The following is a 15,603-nucleotide window of genomic DNA, read 5'->3' as shown; positions in this document are numbered from 1 at the left end:
TTGTGTATAATCTTAATAACTCTAGCAAACTACTCCCTCCGTCCCGCTTTAGGAGTCCCGGTTGAGTCGGACACATGTTTTAAGAAAAAAAGTGTTTGTGTAATAAATAAATATTGTAATGGATGTTGGGATCCACTTTTAATTGAGTGTCCAATAAATAAATATTGTTGTGGATGTTGGGACTCACTTTTAACATTTTTTTATTAGTTGTAGTGGATCTTGGGACCCACTTTTAACATTTTTTTATTAGTTGTAGTGGATGTTGGGACCCACTTTTAACACTTTGTAGGCATTTTTTATTAATTTATCTCAACCGAGACTCCTAAAGTGGGACACTCAAAATTGATCAACCGGGACTCCTAAAGCGGGACGGAGGGAGTATATATGCTCAAACAAACAACGAAAGTGACTACTGTTCCAGTAGAAATTTTGGACAATAGTGTGTACATATAATTTTAAGGCCATCCGCAACGCTGTCTCTTATCCGTCTCTTAACTGTCTCATCTCTTAACTATTCATGAGCCCCACTATACTTTTCAGCTCATCTCTTAACTAAGAGACAATACCTGCATCCCTCCATCTCTTAACCATCTCTTATCCATCTCTTAACTATTTATTCAATTTCATTTTTTAATTTTTATTTCCAACAAATTCAATTAATAAAAAATAAAACCACAATTTAAAGGCCTAAAAAATTATAAAATACATAATTATAAAATACATAATTAAAAAATAATATAATTAAATAAAATAAAAATTATAATTTAAAGGCCTAAAAAATTAAAAAATGCATGATTAATAAATACATAATTAAAAATACATAATTAAATATTAAAATTTACAAATTTTTTTTTTCGAATTTTCAATTTTTTTATAAAAAAAATAACTTTATGACGTCATAATTCCGACGCCCACTCGCGGGCCGGCGAGTGGGCGTCACGCCATCGCTTAGCGCGCGCCACGTGGCCGCGCGTGTCGTCTCGCCAGCTCGAGGCCGACCTCTTCCGAACGCGTCGGGCGTCGAGACATCTCGTCTCGTCTCGACGAGACGGGAGCCGCAACGCTGTCTCGATGCCGTCTCGTCTCGTCGAGACGAGACCGAGACCGCAACAAGGCAGCGTTGCGGATGCTCTAATAAAGACCACAACTCCATCATTACAGTGTTGTCAATTCTCTACTTAATTTTCCAGTATGTAACAGTCAAAATAAATAAATAAATAATTTTATCATGAGTGTATAATAGAGATTAGGTGAGTAAGAAGCATAAAGTCTTAAATAAAAATCCCCACACTCTAAAATCACTTGCATTTCACATAACCATCATTCTGTTATGGACTCATTTTCAATATTAATTTCCTAGTCAACATCATTTGGCTAATAATCATACTATTATTACCCTTCAACACATTGTAAATACCAACTATGCCCTCGTGATTGTCGTTATCCTTATCTAATTCCTTGTTATCTGTTGGACCATTTAATCGAATTTGTATGATTTGAAATGTTGATTACAATTTAGTGTAGCATGTTAGATGATAATCACTTAAATCACAAAATCTAATTGATAAATAAAATGAGACGATGAAGAAATCCATTCCTAGTTGATGCTGCCCTGAAAAGCGGAACCAGCTGGGTTTTGTGTTACGAAGAAGTCGTAAACTTTCCGTAGCTACCAAATATACTCTGTCTCTCTCTCTCTCAAACTGATCCATTTATCAAAAGAGATTATTCACATTACGTTTCCATCATTGCTTTCTTTGTTCCTTCTAAAGCAGGTACGACCAAATTCTCTCTCTCTCTCTCTCTCTCTCTCTCTCACGCACACAGATACATATATGAAGCGTTTCAGAAGATACTAACAGCTCACGAAGATGAACGCGTTTCGCTTTGTGTTACCGACGCTGCTGCTGCTGCTAACGTGCGCGCCGCGGTGGATCAGCTCGCGGCGCGTCGAGATGACTCTCGTCCAGAACGCTTCGTCGATCGGCGCATGTAAGTTTAGCATCAATTAATCCGGCGATCTCTCTCACAGCTCGTGATTAATCCGATCCCGCACTTAACAATTTATTACTGATTTGGAAAAAAATCGTTTAGATTGCTTGGACGGAAGCTTGCCGGCGTATCATTTGGACGGAGGATTTGGAGCAGGGGCGAGCAACTGGCTTTTGCAATTTGAGGTAATTTTCTGGGGAAGAAAGGGGAAAAACTAAAAAAGCATGCTGTATTGCTCTGCCATGTCAGATACTGATCGTCTCGTCTGCTCCATTTTTCTGTTTTCTTCTATTAGGAGTAATTGTTATTGTTTTTTTCTCTCTTCTCTTTTTCTTTTCATCTACACTACACTTTCAATGGAATATAGTATGCCAAACTGTTGTATCCTTTTTTTGTAGTATCATGTTTTATTGCCAATGCCATCCTCAAAAATGAGAAAACAACATGCATCCTAATTTCTTTAATTCCATTTCTGCCCTTTCCTAACAGCCCCTTTTTTGTATTATATCTGCATGAGATAACGCTCTCCTTTTTTTACTTTTTTATTTGGAGTAATTATTTTCTCACAATTGTTAATGTAGGATTGATAATAATAGTATAATTTATTGTTACTAGCCTTTTAGTAATAAACTATAAGTACTAGAATAATATGTTAACAACATAGTAAAACAGCATTAAAAGATAAAGATAGAACAGTGGCAAGAAATTAGACGTGGATTTGAGGATTGAAATGATAATGCAGGGTGGTGGGTGGTGCAACGACCTCAAATCCTGCCTCGACCGAGCCACTACTCACCGAGGATCCACTCTTCTCATGTCTAAGGTTGATTTTTTAATTTTTTTTTACGTATTTCCTAATTATCGATAATGATTTCTCATTCACGCTTTGTCTAATTAAGGTTGAGATTTTCTCCGGCATTTTGAGCAACAACGCCTCCTTAAACCCCGGTATCACATCTCAATTCTTTGCTTCCAGAATTTCCATGGACAACAATTTAATTATATGCTTATTGTTGAATGTGGCAACATTTCTTCTTAATTAATTCATGTGTATTTGGAATCTCACTGAATAGGTACCTTTCTTGCCTTGTATTGTACTATCTCATATCATACGACATTACTATATTGCAGTATGCATCTCTTAAGAAATTAATGACTCAATTGTTTAGTTGTTTTTCGATAATATTACATATGCATATATATCTTGAAGGAAATATATAGTATTTGGAAAAATCAATTGTAGAGCTTAGTAGTTACATGCATGTAGAATAGTTCCAAGTTCCAACTATAAAAATAATGTATACCAAAATGAAAAAAGAAAAGAAAAGAATAGAAAGAAAGTAAAAAACATTAAATGTACTTTTCTCTCTGTTTTTTGGTTCTTTTTTCTTGTTGTATCTGTTGAATGCTACTAGTAGTTCTGAGATGACGTTTATTAGATATAAAGGAAATCTCGTAAATGGAATCCAATGTTCAATCTCAAGATATTTTGTTTTATCATCAATGTGTGTTTAGTACTAGTATTTGTGAAAGCTTCTTACAACTTACAGATTTTTACAACTGGAACCGTGTAAAGCTAAGATACTGCGATGGTGCCTCATTTGGCGGGGATGCTGTATTTGATAATGGAGTAAGAAATGACATTTCTTTAATGTTATTTGCAATAACACCTCCCTCTTAATCATGTTTAATCTTGAAATTTTCATTACTTTGAATGAGCCACAGACATCATTGCTTTATTTCAGAGGGCAAAGAATCTGGCAAGCAATCATTCTTGATCTTCTCCCAAAAGGCTTAGGCCAAGCAAAAAAGGTTCTTCAACATAAAATTCCATTCTTCTTGTTCTGTTTTCAAGACATAACTCCTCTATATATTATGGCAGGCTTTGCTATCTGGTTGCTCTGCCGGGGGCTTGGCCACCTTTCTGCATTGTGATGACTTGACTACGTATTTGCCAGAAGATGCAAGCATAAAATGCCTAAGTGATGCTGGGTTCTTTCTTGACGCGTAAGCTCTTAATCATTTGCATATGTTCGATCCTTTATGATCTGATTCTAAAGTACTGTGTCGTTAACTCTTGAAGACGAGACGTTGCTATGAACCACAGCATGAGATACTTCTACAACGGCGTAGTCTCTCTGCAGGTTTTGTGACTTTGTGTTCTGATATTAACTGTTAGCAGTTAGAAATTATATTTCCGCATTTCAATCCTACAGGGTGTCGAAAAGAACCTGGATATAAACTGCAGGAGTAATGGTTATCCCGAGCTAGTATGATTGATGCTCTTTCCGTCTCTCCTTTCGATAAGCTGTAGATGAATTATCATTAATACCTTTTCTTGTAGTGTTTCTTCCCACAATATGTACTGCCATATATCAAGACGCCCTATTTCATCTTGAACACAGCATATGATGTGTATCAAGTAAGAACATCTTCATCTCTTGATTGATGTTCTTTCTCTTTGGCATGGTAGTTGAACTTTATATCTCTGTCTTGACAGTTTCATCACATCTTGGTGCCTACGGCTGCTGATCCCAACGGTCACTGGTATCACTGCAAACTTAGTCCTAAAGCTTGTAATGAAGTCCAGATAGCTACTTTACAAGGTACATATGCCATCCAAAAGTACTGTGTGTGATGGCCTAGAGCTAGAATTGATTGGATATGAAATTGGAATTCAATTAAAAATCCAAACGTTTTTCTACTCAACAATGGAACTGGAATTCCATATATACATTCTCTCAGGATTCAGGAGATACATGCTCGAAACGCTGCAGCCTTTTTACACGAACTCAACAAGTGGAGGGATGTTCATAAACTCTTGTTTTGCTCATTGCCAAAGCGAATTACAAGACACTTGGTTAGCACCAGACTCTCCAAGAGTAGACAATAAGGTTTGTCATTTTTTCACTTTCTTACTAATTTTCCAAATCTCTGTCCAAAAACAAGGTCCATTAACACCGGGCGTCGGTATTAACAGACCATCGCAGAGGCCGTGGGTGATTGGTACTTCAGCAGAAGGATAAGCAAGCAGATAGACTGTGAATATCCTTGTGATAGCAGTTGCCATAATCAGATCAACTGATGATATGTAGAGTCAGGTATGCATGTTTCTACTTTGTAGAATCGTTTTTGGTAGGAGCACTCACTTTGTCCCAAGGTAGTTTAGTCGTATCCTTTTTTGAGATGTCCCGAGCAAAATAAGCCATTTTCCCTTTTCCCAAAACTCAACCATTTTAATCCCTCTTTACTTATTTATTTTCTCTCTGTTTGACGGACTAAACACCACTTTCTTCAATCGTGTGCCGAAAAGAAGCGGCTCTCGATTTGCTTGAATGGATGGTGTTCATTTACAACTAAAATAAAATGAGCCATTTTCTCTTTTGCAAAAATTAAATATTTCGATCCTTATTTATTCTCTTTTACTTATCGAATTTATTGTATTTTATTCGATAGCTCACTATACACTACTTTCTTAGATTATGTTTCGAAAAAAACGTCCGGGTTTATTTGAACGGGGTGTTAATTTACCAACATGTCTTTGCAGGGATTTGTTTATACAAAGAAGAATATATAGAAATATTCTTTAAAGAGAAGTTTTCATTCTCGAAGAAGGCAGCTTGAACAAAAAAATTTAGGCCATAGGATGAGATCCACTACCATTCATCCCCCAATTGGATAGTATTATTTATAACGAGATTTGCAATAAAGTTATATTGTTATACTTGCTCCGTCCATAAAAAATAGTTTCAAAGTAGATGACACGAGTTTTAATATAAAATTGATGAAGTATTAGAGAGAAAAAATAGGTAAAATAGGAAAGAAAAAAAAAGGGTTTTAATAAGAACAAATTGAGAGAAACTTTTCTATTTTTGGTACTCCATGAGTCTAGTTTTGGTTGATGAACTAAAATGGAAATATGAAACTATTTTTGTATGAACGAATGGAATATTATGAAAAAAATTTAGTGAATATTAATTACAAATTAACCATATATGTTTCCTTTTCAACAGGCCCATTTATATTAATCCATATTATTAATGTTAATATTTCCAATGAAAAACCGAAAATCAAGAATCCAAATTTGAAACTTAGATTGAAATTTGTTCAATGCTGGAAAGAGTATATGTGGTGTATTCTATCATTCTATGTGACATGATAACTATGTAGATCCAATAATTGTTACCACCCCTATATTTATTGGTTATTGGTGATATGATTAGCATACCCAAAATGCTCCAACCAAACACAAGATAAAAAAGGAATCAGCTAACGAAACTAGCAAGCCAAACCCTATCCATCTTCCTCGATAATGACTTACCAACTACTCCATTTGCTAAGAGACCCTCAATAATGCCTTTATAATTTTAATAATTCTCAATAATTTTAATTCAGTTTCAGTCATATCTTATGAATTCTTTAACGAATTTATAATTTTATCAATTTCAGTAAATTTTAATTCAATTCCAATCGTATCTCATAAATTTTAAATGTACTTGTGTATTTATAATTTCATCCATCCCCGATTATTTTTTAATTCAGTTTCACTCTTAACTCGTGAATTGTACTATATCATTTTATCAATTCTCGATAATTTTTAAAATTTGATTTCAATCATACCTCATGAATTCTGCCATATATTTTTAATTTAATTCCAATAATAGCTCATGATTTCTATAATGTATGTAATATTATCAATCCTCAAAAAGTTTAGTCAATTATTATTATCAATCCTCAGTAATTCCAGTAAATAGTCATATATTTTTAATTTTATCCATATTTAATAAATTTTACTCCATGTCAATTCCACTTATATCCCCACAAAAGAGTAGTGTACTATTTTTAATAAAGTTGTACTAAATATATTTGTACTCATATAACTCGTAATTAATATTATTATTCATAATCTATTCACATAATTCCTAATTAATGGAGTACTAAAGTTATTCATAGTCAATTCACATAACTGAGTGGATTCAGCATGCCAATCCCTATCAAGCCAACATTATTAATACATTTATTCAAAAGTCAAAAGTAATATTCACCCTATCCCTTAAAAGTACACCATATTTACTGGAGTAGTATTTTGGAATATCCCTAAAGAAATAAACCAATTCTACTTAAGAAAACCTTTTTCTTCTTGAATGAAATGAGTCACATTCTCTACTAACAATACTCACTCCAATCACTTTATCTTATATTTCTCTCCCTTTATCATATTATGCATTAAAATTTGTATTATTTTAAATGTGATCTATATTTTTTATGAACGGAGGAAGTATATTAAAGGGATAAAGCATGCCAATCACTAGCATAAATTCCATATGTTTCCTATCTAGCCAACATTAATAGTACATTTATTCATAAGTCAAAAGTAATACTCCCTCCGTCCACACGAAAAATAGTCCTTTGCTCTTTTGGGATGTCCACAAAAAATAGTGGTAATTTCTAAAAATGGAAAGTTTTTCTTTCATATTTTTCTCACTTTTTCTTCCATCTCTCATATTTTAATCACTTTCTTTTTATCTCCATCTCTCTTACTTTATCTACTTTTTCTCCTCCCTTTACTTACTTTACTAATTTTTCACAAATATAATTATTTTTTTATGGACGGAGGGAGTAATATAGGCAAAATACATTGTTAGGTCCTTATACTTTAATCAAAATGTTCATTAGGTCCTTGTACAATTTTTTCGTTTTAGTAGGTCCTTATACTTTTCACAATATTTTTATCAGGTCCTCGTACAATTTTTTATTTTAGTAGGTCCTTATACTTTTATCATAACTTTCATTAGGTCCTTGTACAATATTTTATTTTAGGGACTTTTTAACATTTATTTTGGATAATAATCTAAATTTAATTTAACTTAATGAACTTTTTAATATTCCATTGTTTAACTTAGCATAGTCTATAAAGATAATATCATCTTGTAATCCAATAATCTCAATAAGTTGTAGAGAATAATAAAAAAGATTAATCGTGGTGATTGAAGATTAAAATCGAAGTTTTTTTTTTTAGAATAACTATCCGAATTTTTAATTGATTATTTATATTTATATTGAAAGATACGTTTCCCTTAATATTTATAACCATAAGATAAGTTAAATAATAAAATTAAAAGCTTCATTAAATTTAATTAAACATAAATTATTATTTAAGATAAAAGTAAAAGAATGTCTTAAAATAAAAAATTGTATAAGGACCTAATAAAAGTTATAATCAAAGTATAAGGGCCTATTAAAACGAAAAAATTGTACGAGGATGTGATGAAATTTACGAGAAAGGTACAAGGACCTATTAAAACAAAAAAATTGTACGAGGACCCAATGAACATTTTGATTAAAGTATAAGGACCTAAGAATGTGTTTTTATGGATAAAGCATGCCATTCTCTAGCATAAATTCCATATGTTTCCTTATATAGATATGTTACTTTTCAATATAAGTTTCTCATCATGACACAATAAAATTGAGAAAATACATCAAACCAAGTGCAGTACTACCCACCCTTTCAAAATCCCAATCTAGCTAACATTTTTACAATGGGCACACTTTTCTCTTCTTTGGCACTTTTCTTGACTATCTTGCTGCATACTCATCCAGGTAAGAAAACACCTAATCTTATTATACAATGTTATTCAATTGAAGTGTGTCGCTAAAAAATAAGATATAAACCATGAATTTAACCATCATATGATACATGTGACAATGGCCAAAATATTCATGGTTTTTTGATAGATTTTTGAAAATGCAAATGTTGATGGTTTTTTGGTAGATTATTTAAGATGAAAACAATTTGCACTTTGATATCCTACTCCCTTCACTCCCACTTGTTTTAGTAAAGATTTTAAATTTTTTGAAGAAATATAAAGGGTAAGAAGTTAGTAGAATGTGAGTTTCATCATTCGGAGTATTAAACGAAGGGTAATATTGTTTTAGTTTGTAATTTAATAAACCATAACAACAGGAGGCGAAGCTGCCGTGGGTGTCAACTACGGCGTGGTCGCAAACAACCTTCCACCGCCTCCCGCGCCTTGGACAAATCGGAATCACCAAAATTAGGATTTTCGACCCCGAAAGCACCATCCTCACCGCCTTACACGCCTCCGACATCTCAGTAATCATCGGAACCAAAAATAAAGACCTTCAACCCCTCGCCACCCACAAATCCGCCGCGAAGCCGATCATGGCTCAGATCGTGAAATTCCTGCAGTCGGAGAAGTACCCTCTGTTTCTCCAAGTGTTCCCTTACTTCGCACGTGTGAATTACCCGGCCGACGTGGATCTCGACTTCGCGCTTTTCCGCCCGGGAAAGACGGTTGTTCGAGACGGCGCGAGGACTTACCTCAACCTGTTCGATTCGATGACAGATGCGGCGTACGCGGCGTTGGAGAAGGTCGGGGCCGGGGACGTGGAGATCGTCGTGACGGAGACCGGGTGGCCGAGTGACGGAGGGAAGGACGCGGGAGTGGCAAATGCTCAAACGTACGTGAAGAATTTGATTGCCTACGTGGCGTCTGGTAAGGGGACGCCACGGAGGCCGGGGAAGCAGGTGGAGGCCTACATATTCGCGTTGTTTAACGAGAATATGAAGCCGGCGGGGGTAGAGCAACATTGGGGTTTGTTTTACCCCAATCTTACTCCGGTTTATACTATTAATAGGATTGTTTGATATTAATAAGATGTATTTCTTGATCTACTTATTTGGAAGGAAGCAGCTTGAACACATTCAAATTTAAGACTTTATAAGATAAAGTATTACTACTACACATTGATTGTTTCTTCTTTTTTTTTCGTAGAGGATGAGATCCACCCGCCATTCATCTCCCTCCAAATTAGATATTTATAAAAAGATTTGCAATAAAATCTTTACTAGTACATCTCCACTAAAAATAATTTCTTTTATAATGATAAGAAATTTAATACTATAATTGATAAATAAGAAAAAGAAAGAGAAAGAAATATATAGTACTTATAAAATCAGAAAAAGAAATATATAGTACTTATAAAATATGAAAAAGAAAGAAATAATATAGTGGAGAGCATGTTTCCAAAAATATAAATGAAACTAGTTTTAGCGGATGAACAAAATAAAAAAAATACATTTTCATGAACAGAGAAAGTGTTTGATTCATATTTTTATACGTTATAAAAATTTTCTAGGGAATCTTTATAAATTATCCATATATTTATTAATTTATCTTTTCAACATGCCATTTATAATATGTTTCATAATTTTATACTAGCGAATCTTTTCGACATGGTATTTATAAGTAGTATATTATTATTAACTAGTATCACCCCCGTGCGTTGCACGACTAACTGAAATTTCTTCACACAAAATTGGAAATGTCAATTTACTTAAACAAATGAAATGATAAAAGATAAAATTATAGAGAATTTATAAATCACATCTAAAATTTTATAGAGTTTATAGATCACATTAATTAAAAACAAAAAAACAAAATAGCTTCCCGTATTGTCTTGTTGATTATTTTAAATAATGTTGAAAATAAAATATTATATTTATATTTTTTATATTTGAATTGGTTATCAATCTCATTAATTACTGATCAATAAACATTCAATAATTCTATTAATTGAGAATCGATTAACAATAGATAGTTAATAATCTATTACTAAAAAATAATGGATTAGGATGCAACCAAGAAATGAAAATTTCAATAAAAAATATGAATTCCCAAAATCGCCTATGCTCATGCAGCTCTACCCACCCGCTCTTCTCCGTTCATCATCTCCAACACTTTCATTGTCATGCGTCGACCCCATCTTTTCAATTAATAAAAACACAAACAACAAATATTAGTAACAAAATATAGTCACACAAAAAGAGTGTGCAAAGTAAACAAATTGTTTTTTTTCCAGAAAATTCAGTGAAGCAATAGAAGGTAGCAAGTGACGTACAAGCAAACAAAGATAGGAGTATATTTATAGCCATGGATTTAAATTGTATCCATATATTCTTTATTTGTAACGGCTTTAATGTTAAATAGTGCAACAAATAATAATTGTTAAGAAAAATAAAAATAATTAGTAATTAAATAAAATTAATATCATTAAATCTTAAAAGTTTTATAACATTGATTCATGATTCACGATTTAAGCATGAACGATGATCTATATCAAAATTTATTACTACGTGTTTATTAACAGTGGTAATTTGATTGGTCCAAAATGAAAGATAATCTAATTATTTTGCTACACTAATATGCGGTTACTATATTTTGTGGCCATCAAATCTATTCATACAATAAAAGAATTAGATGCAAAACTAAGATGATTTAATAATTTCTTTACATAAAAAAATTATAGTAATTTATAGGAGAACCATTTCTCCACATAATTTTTTGGCAACAAAATCGATTGATAATAATAATATGTAAAAAAAAGAATTGTTATAGCTAAGACATAAGATATTAAAACAAAACTAACAAAAAATAAAATTTAAATATGAACTAACATAACGTAAAACACAGACCAATCCTCAGATAGGATTTCAAAGTGCTATGTTCATTTCACATTCTCTCACACGTCTTTCATTCCACAGCCTCCGATTCGCTTCTTTCATGTCGTCGCCTTTCACTCTCTCTCACATAAGTAATCTCCGCCGCCTCCTTGACTCTGTCTTCATTGACTGAGTTATGCTAGATTGTAGGTCTTCGAAGAAGGTGAATTCCTTGGTTTCAATTTCCTTTTTCTAATAGTATCACAATATGAGTAATGTAATAATCAAACAAAAAGAGTTAATAAATAGCTGAATATAAATATACTACTTTTGGGAACTTTTTATGCAAGCAATGAGGAAGTGAGTAAAAAGAATGCAAATAACACGTACTATTTATAGACAAAAAAATAAATAAATGTCTAGACATTAACCAACAGCCATAAATTTACATTAAATTATTATTCTTGAAACGGCTCATGCCAAATTCCTTACAAAATGTTGTTCCAAAAGATTATTAATACAATACAATTCTTAATAAACATGGCGGTTAGAAATTAATGTATAATTCAATTCTTAATAAGACAACGGTTATAAAGCTTATAATTAAATATTCCGTGACTTAATTATTGATGCCCTATATCATTCATATTTAAATTTTGGTTGTCCGTTTCTTAAAGTTTATACATTCGAATTTAACCCCAAAATTCATAAATATTCAAATTAAGGCTAAAACTCGCCTTTTATATACGTATCTATATGTATAGATAGATGTTTCCAACGAAATTGTCGAAAATCATGACTCAAAATTTGAATAATGGATTGAAATTTGTTGAGTGTTTAGTGGTGTACGTGTTCTAGTACGTGATAAGATTAACTATACAGATTCAATTCGAAAATAAATCATGTTTCTAAATCATTCAAATTAACTAATTTTCATCAATTGATTTTAAACGTAAACTACCCAGAAAGTTGAAAAATATACCGTATAACAATTTATATAAACTTACCACTTTCCTTATATTTATTGGTGTAGTGCGTAATAACAGAAAATATTAACACCGCCATTATTCACTTATAAATTCAATTACTAAATAATGTATTCTAAAATATAAAGAATTTTATCAATTTTAATTCAATTCCAATCATATCTCCTGAACTCTATATATTTTTTGTATTTTTATTAATCTTGATAATTTTTAATTCACGTTCAGAATATCTCATACTTATAATATTATCAATTCTCAAGAAAATGGCAGATGAAGTTAGAGGGAAAAGCAAAGACACGATCACGAAAATCATTGAGATGACAGTCTTTTCATATCTAATTTGAAGAAAAAGGTGGGACAATAGTTGTTTACAAAACGAGGGCAGAAAAAAAGTGTGACAAACTTTCGGGGGGTCCATTCATTTATAGAACTATTTACTCATATTTCCACAAAACCCTAACATATCTATATGATTAGAGGCAAAGAATGAAAAAGAGGAAAACGCAGTCTTTGCCTAACGAAATGCATTAGTCGGCAAGAACGAAACATAAGTTGGTACTAAAACAAAAATATATAGGTGTTTGTGATCATAATTCCTAAAACACAACACAATACAATAAAAGCTAGACCAACAAGTTCCAAACATGTGACTCTAAAAACAATAGGAAAATAACAGATGCAGCAGATCTGTAAAGTACAATGATGCGAGGCACCAACATTTCAAACTTGGTATATAAATCTGGGAGGGCATTGGAATATAAAAAAAACATTTTGATGATCAGAAAGCAAAATGAGCTGTTTACCGGACATCTCCTATCTCTTCTTCTTGGCCTTCTTGTGGGTACCCAAGTTTCTCTCGGTCATCCTATTCTCATAAGAGGCAGACATTTCCACTTCGAGTGCATATAAGAAGTGGATCTTGTAACTTGATTGGTGGAATGATGTATCTAGTTAAAAAAAATGCTCCAACCAAAACTGGCATATGATTACCTTATTATCGTACTTAGTACTATTTCAAGTATATCCTTCAAAAGTATCAATATGAGATAAATGAAATTCCATTGGTCAGGCTGTGCTTTTGTCACATGTTTTTCTGTCTCGAAACGTTTTCGTAATGCAAATTATAAAAAGAGAAAAGCGCATAAATTGCTCACATAGGAAACTCACCAAACGCAAGAGTTATAACGCCCTTGTTGGATATTTTGGATGGACTATTATTTGGGCTGTGTTATTTCTTAAGCCCAGATGTTATTAATTGGCCTGAGCCCAATTACTTAACCCCTCTCACCAGATGCTGCCACGTGTCTCTCTCTTTGGATGATGGCTTCTAAGCCGTTGGATGTAGCGTTGGTTGTGTTAAGTGAGAATGGGGTTGGTGCCGTTTCTTATTCATTCATCATCTCTCTCTCTCTCCACTCTTTTGTGACTCAGAGCATCTCTCTCTTCTCTTCTCTCTTCTCCGGTGATCTTCCGGCCTTCTCTTGGTGATCTTCCATGGTTCTTTGAGTGTAAGATCATTTGTGAGTGCTGGTGTGAAGCAATCTCTTCGATTGCTTAGTTCTGGAGGAGTTTTAGGGTTTGTGAGAACTTGAAGGCCGTGTGTGGAGAATTTGTTCGGTGGAACTAGATCTGGTGTGAGGGGTTTCATTAGTGGAGGTATTGGTGGTGTGAGGGTTAACTCTATCCAATCCATTGGTGCTCCCTTGGATCTAATTCTGGAAGAATAGATCAGTGTTTGGTTGCGGCGGGTTCTGAGCCAAGTTTTCTTTGATCTCTTGTTCTTGCTCTCTGGTGTTTAGTTGATTACTTGTGTTTAGATCCGAGGGGATCTCTCTTAGTATTACTAACTCGTTTCTTGAGTGTGCATGTGCAATTGAGTACTATTGAAGTTGGAGTTACAACTTCAAGACCTTGTAATAGTTAGAACTAGATTCGTAGCAATCTTAGTTTGTATTACTTGTGTAAATCAGCCGCGTAGGTGAGAGTTTGGCTGAGCTCTCTTGTACAAGAACAAAGAGGTCTCGGTAATTAGTGAATCTAGACTAATCTGATCCCTACAGTGGTATCAGAGCCACGGGGGGATTAGTCTAGCACGCCAAGTCGCTTAAGGAGGTGGGCAAGTGGAATCCTCCTTCGAGAGGGGATTCACTTTGGTAAATTGGCTTATCCTTCTTGGTTTAAGTTTCTGTTTAGTGCCATCTATAGGTTTGGGCTTTTGTTTCTGGTAGACAGTCTCTGGCAAAGACTTAGGACTTCTGTGCTTTCTTTTCTCTGTGTTGCTTCCGCTGGTTCTTGTGCTCTGTGATCTGTGATCTCAAGTTACTTGACCACCAAGCATCTTGTACTGCCCAAGTGACCCCCTGCGCCCTCCAGTAGTGAGTGATTGCGAGCTGGGATAGCCTTGGCCAGTCTTGCTCGTGACAGTCAAGGATTTGAGTCCCTTTCTGTTGTGTGAAAGCTCTTGGTCTGTTCTTGTGTTGCTGGTGTATGTCTCTGTGCTCTCAGGTGTGTAAGGCTGTGTGTTTTCTGTCTTGCTTCTTGCTTTCTTGTAATTTTTTCTTGCTAAAATGGCTCAACCTGTTGGTTTGGTTCCTTATAATGGAAAAAATGATTTTGCTATTTGGAAACAGAAAATGAAATGTGTTTTGATTCAACAAAAATTTTTCAAAGTTGTTGATGGTACTTTACCTGAGGATACTACTCAGGATAAAATTGATGAGATGAATGATCTGGCAAGGGCTACCATTGTGTTAAATCTATCTGATTCTGTGATTAGGAAAGTTGATCATGAGGAATCTGCTGCTGAAATGTGGAAATTGCTTGATACTCTGTATACTGAAACCTCTATGTCTTCCAGAATGTATTTGCTTGAAAAATTGTTCAAATTTAAGCTTGATCTTGCTAAAGACATTGATGACAATGTGGATAGGTTTCAGAAGTTAGTACAGGACATTAAGAGGTCTGGTGATAAAACCATAGATGAATACACAAGTATAGCCCTGATGAATGCCATACCTGATTCCTATAGTGATGTTAAAGCTGCCATTAAGTATGGTAGAGATTCTGCTCCTCTAGACCTCATTATTAGCTCCTTGAAATCCAAAGAACTTGAGCTTAAGGAAAGGGCTGCTGACAAGACTGCTTACAATAAGGTGTTGA

The 15,603-nt window shown here is 33.7% G+C and overlaps 1 protein-coding gene and 1 pseudogene across 7 annotated transcripts; both read left to right on the top strand.

Moving 5' to 3' along the window:
* Positions 1 to 1,530: 1,530 nt before the first annotated feature.
* LOC125210064 (pectin acetylesterase 9) lies at positions 1,531 to 5,716 on the top strand. Of its 6 annotated transcripts, none has more exons than XM_048109639.2 (15): positions 1,531 to 1,775; positions 1,863 to 1,992; positions 2,095 to 2,177; positions 2,735 to 2,815; positions 2,892 to 2,940; positions 3,543 to 3,622; positions 3,718 to 3,804; positions 3,875 to 3,999; positions 4,076 to 4,136; positions 4,209 to 4,262; positions 4,337 to 4,414; positions 4,493 to 4,598; positions 4,738 to 4,886; positions 4,973 to 5,093; positions 5,540 to 5,716. In XM_048109639.2, exons 2-14 carry the CDS (start codon positions 1,872 to 1,874, stop codon positions 5,075 to 5,077), a joined length of 1,179 nt encoding a protein of 392 aa, XP_047965596.1. In that variant the 5' UTR covers positions 1,531 to 1,775; positions 1,863 to 1,871; the 3' UTR covers positions 5,078 to 5,093; positions 5,540 to 5,716. The 6 variants fall into 6 exon arrangements, with proteins under 6 accessions (XP_047965596.1, XP_047965599.1, XP_047965598.1 ...); XM_048109642.2 differs by having other exon boundaries at positions 1,853 to 1,992; XM_048109641.2 differs by having other exon boundaries at positions 1,850 to 1,992.
* A 2,748-nt stretch (positions 5,717 to 8,464) lies between these two features.
* LOC125210065 (glucan endo-1,3-beta-glucosidase pseudogene) lies at positions 8,465 to 9,761 on the top strand (annotated as a pseudogene). Its single transcript, XR_016136890.1, has 2 exons — positions 8,465 to 8,595; positions 8,960 to 9,761. The product of XR_016136890.1 is annotated as a glucan endo-1,3-beta-glucosidase pseudogene (transcript).
* Positions 9,762 to 15,603: the final 5,842 nt, after the last annotated feature.

The sequence above is a fragment of the Salvia hispanica genome, chromosome 3 (assembly GCF_029641045.1).
Source record: "Salvia hispanica isolate PSC_SH4W2 chromosome 3, Shi_PSC_v1, whole genome shotgun sequence".
In the NCBI taxonomy this organism is placed as follows: Eukaryota; Viridiplantae; Streptophyta; class Magnoliopsida; order Lamiales; family Lamiaceae; genus Salvia; species Salvia hispanica.
Note: the sequence above shows the minus strand (reverse complement) of the source record. Positions and strands in the feature narration are given on the sequence as shown.